Raw genomic sequence first — 3,930 nt, forward strand, 5'->3', positions numbered from 1 at the left:
AGAGCCGTTGTTCACTGACAAGCTGCGCAAAACCACGATCATATTTTGCACATGTTTTGCGCAGCTTGTCGGTGAACAACGGCTCTGTGTAGTTAATGCTGCTCCATGTGAAAACCCGCAGGTGATGGAGATTTACCACTGATTACAGAATGGCTTTACTGACAAGATGCGCGTTAAATATCGCATGCGATTTATCGTGCAGCCCTAGAGGTAATTAAAGAAAATGTAAAATCGAAAAAAAAAAGCTGTATGTTGCTGTATCATGTAAACTTGCTGGGTAGATGTTATTGATTTGTTGGGGACAGTAACATATACTATTAAAACTATTACAAATGTTAATTAAAACAAAGCTAAAATAAAATATAAGTTTTGTTAAATATAAAACATAAATGAAAATTAGAAATGTTACTTTGCCAACTAACTGAAAGTTGAAGTACAACTGCTAAAATTACTAAAGCTAAAGCTTAAATAAAAAATAAAGCTAAATAGAAATATAAAAAAACAAAAATGAATAAAAATGACAAACACATAACAAAATTACTAAAACCTAAAATGAAAACTTATTATTATAATTTTTTTAAATACTTTGTTAGTGTATATATAATACTATAACAACACTCAGAAATTAATTGTCAGATATTTGGCCAAGATTATTGGCATCAGCCAATAAATGTGCCTACCGAATAACGAAAGTGTTGTCTCTTAAAAAATATTATTATTATAATATTAATAATAATAGTATGAAATAAATACATAAATTATAGTAAAGGATTTTCAGTACATGATGCACATTGTCTGTTTTTAAGTATTTTTGGAGATTATGCAAATTACTGTTCAATAAAGTCAGCAATTTTGTGTGTTTGTGTCATTTGCTGAGATTATGTGGTCGTATAGATTCAAGATATCTTGATATTAGCGGTGGTCATTGGACACCAATATAAGCCTCTTAAAATGAATTTTAGATGTAGGCTTGTGGTGTTGTAGATGTGAGTGTGTAATGTGTTAGAGGTTGGTCAGGTAAACTAATCTGCCTAGCTGTGTTACATTCACAGCTGTTTCCTCACCTGGTTAATCTAGTCCTGTGTTATAGTGGTATGGTGAGGAAATTTGCCATTTGGACGGTTGACAAGAAGTCAGTCGGGAGTGGAGAGGTCACGTCAACCAGAATCAGCCAATTAGGATCACGAGGAAGTGTCCCTGCTAATGAGCAGATTCATCACAGAACTTGCTACTGTAACCTTTAAAGTTCATTCGGTGTAGATTTTGTCAATATGATTTAAACCAAGAAGTGAATCAAAAAGACTTCTTTAAAAGACTCAGAAATCTTTCTATGTGAATTAGGCTACAGAATGTGAATTAAGCTGCAGTTTGTTCGCTTCTGTTTGTTTTTCCTTTATCTTTGTCTTACAGTATTTTTATATCCCATATTCAATGAGACCAAGAACTCATAGCGCTCATGGATCAAAAAAAGACCATGAACCAGTTTTTATTATGTCATATAATCTTTATGGCTCTTCTTTCAAGCTCTTGGGTATCAAATCACCCTGTTTATTTTTATTTCCCAACAGCGTCTGGATCTTTTAGAGGAGTTCTGATGTGTCTTGTGTTGTGAGGGGTCTCAGCTGTATTTTTGACTGGATTGTGATAATGTATTGTCTTTTGATGGGTGTCAATCAGTTGTAAGGTGATTAGTGACTGTCTTGTGTGAATGAATGGGAGTTTACCTGAATGTAAAGGGATTACTTTACTACTCCTATGACAGGCTTTCACTGCCAATGCTGACATCACATTCTTAAATCTTATGCCCATGTTCATCCCACTTATGTGATCGATTTGTTCAAGCGTAATGCTATCAGGGAAAATAGCCATCTAATACACAATGATTACACTTGTCAAACTGGTAACAATTTATGCCTTTTATTGAGTAGATTATTTGTGCTTTTTTACCTCTATTTTTAGAGATGCACAGCTGACGGACATGCTAAACAATTACCAATACTCTTTTCTCCAACGTATTTCGTTTGTTTTTGAGTTGAAATACCATGATTGATAGCTATTACTGATTCAATTACTTGTGGACTCGTTTTCTTGTTGGTTTAAACTTTTTTTATTAAAAGTAAAATATAAAAAAAGTAAAATAAAATTTTAGCTGCGCTCAGTCTTACGCTTATCACATACAATTCACAAACTCACAGTTTTAATGTTTTATATAAAACACCAGTAGTGGTGTATTATTGGTATTTAACAAAAATGATTCAGTTGCATCAGTTGCAATGCTGTATTTGATGAGAATACAGTCTTCAAAAAAAAAAAAAAAAAAAACTTTCATGTTTCCATTAATATGTAATCATTAATAATTCATTGATATGAATTAAGCATCACTAAATACCGTATTTCTTATATGGGGCATTTATTCAAATGGAATGTTTTGCTGTGTTTGTGCCCTGCAGATGTGCTTGAGGGTTATAACGGTACAATATTTGCTTACGGACAAACCTCTTCTGGAAAAACACACACTATGGAGGTGAGAATTCCTCTAGAAATAAACATATTCAGAGTCAAAAAGAATTGTTTACTGCAACAGGCAGTATGATTTTCAACAATTAGCTACTTTAAAACAAACTTAAGTGTGTTTTTGTTACTGATTCCACTGATTCCATTTTTGCTAATTATGGCAACTACTGTACCGTAAATCATCAGACATTATCATAGCGTTTGAATTCGTGTTTGTGCAATTGTTTAGGGAAACCTGCACGATCCAGATGGCATGGGCATTATTCCGCGGATCGTCCAGGATATATTCAACTACATTTACTCCATGGATGAAAACCTGGAATTCCATATCAAGGTTTGAAATGAACAAAAATAAGTGCTAAATACTCACAGGGTTCCCACTGACATTTTCAGACATGGAAGAAAATAATGACTTGAAATTTTAAAGGTCAAAAGTTGTAGGAAGCTTGGATATATGTGGGTCAATGACGATTGCGTTTTTTCAGTTAAAAATTGGTTTAAATGCATAAAAAAGATGCCATATAAATGAAGGACCTCTCCCATGTATGAACTCACTTTAACTTTTCAAAAAACATTAGTTATTTGTAATTTTTCTGTTATTCAAAGTGTCAAAATATCATGTGGTGCGACCGTCCGGCCATTTCTTTTTTTTTTTGTAAACATCTTTGAAATTACCCTAAATTTATTCAAATAAATTGTATACACTATTTGGCATGATTTCCAAAGTGTTTTGTAATCCTGTGTAAAATTGCAAAGCATTTGTATTTATATTTCCATCATAATATAAAAACAAACTTTGTCCGATGATGTCCGTTTTATGAAATATCATGTGGTGCGACCATCAAGAAACTACAATTTTTGGACTTTTATGTTGAAATCCATTCAAAGATAGGACTTTGCATCATTATACCAATTTGCTAAGGACCCATGGAAGCATCAAGCAGGTTTATAAGTCTCTTTCAAATTTGGAAAAAAAAAAAGGGTCAATTGAGCAGCCAATACTGGGCAAAGTACAGAAATAACTGGGGCTAAAGAAATGCCTGCAGTTAATGCCACGTGCTGCACTTTTCACACGTCTCTTTAAATAGATTTTTAATGATATAAGGTCTTTGGGTCATTTGGAGCAACCACTCATCATGTGGTGTGACCAATAATAGCAATAACTGTATTAAATTAAAAATAAAATACGTATTCCATTATAGATATAATAGATATATTGGCAGTTTTTGTGCTTTTATATTAAATTGATGGTTTTTATACATAAAATATCTTATTTTTCTTATTTTAAAATAAGAGATCATTATTTACAAAAACTCAAATTAAATGCAAATACTGCAAATACTTACACTTTAATTACTGAGAACATTAAAAAAAATGTTAAGCATGTTAAGAAAATTATTTAATTTATTTAATTTT

The 3,930-nt window shown here is 32.1% G+C and overlaps 1 protein-coding gene across 2 annotated transcripts in view; it reads left to right on the forward strand.

Moving 5' to 3' along the window:
- Positions 1–3,930, forward strand: part of LOC107753262 (kinesin-1 heavy chain) — a 26,931-nt gene that overhangs the window by 7,518 nt on the left and 15,483 nt on the right. For both annotated transcript variants that reach the window (XM_016569393.1, XM_016569394.1), the window contains exons 3-4: positions 2,451–2,524; positions 2,744–2,848. In XM_016569393.1, coding sequence (XP_016424879.1) covers positions 2,451–2,524; positions 2,744–2,848 — 179 coding nt within the window. The remainder of the gene's footprint in view (positions 1–2,450; positions 2,525–2,743; positions 2,849–3,930) is intronic.

This window comes from Sinocyclocheilus rhinocerous, unplaced genomic scaffold, assembly GCF_001515625.1.
Source record: "Sinocyclocheilus rhinocerous isolate Xijiao unplaced genomic scaffold, SAMN03320098_v1.1 scaffold411, whole genome shotgun sequence".
Classification (NCBI taxonomy): domain Eukaryota; kingdom Metazoa; phylum Chordata; class Actinopteri; order Cypriniformes; family Cyprinidae; genus Sinocyclocheilus; species Sinocyclocheilus rhinocerous.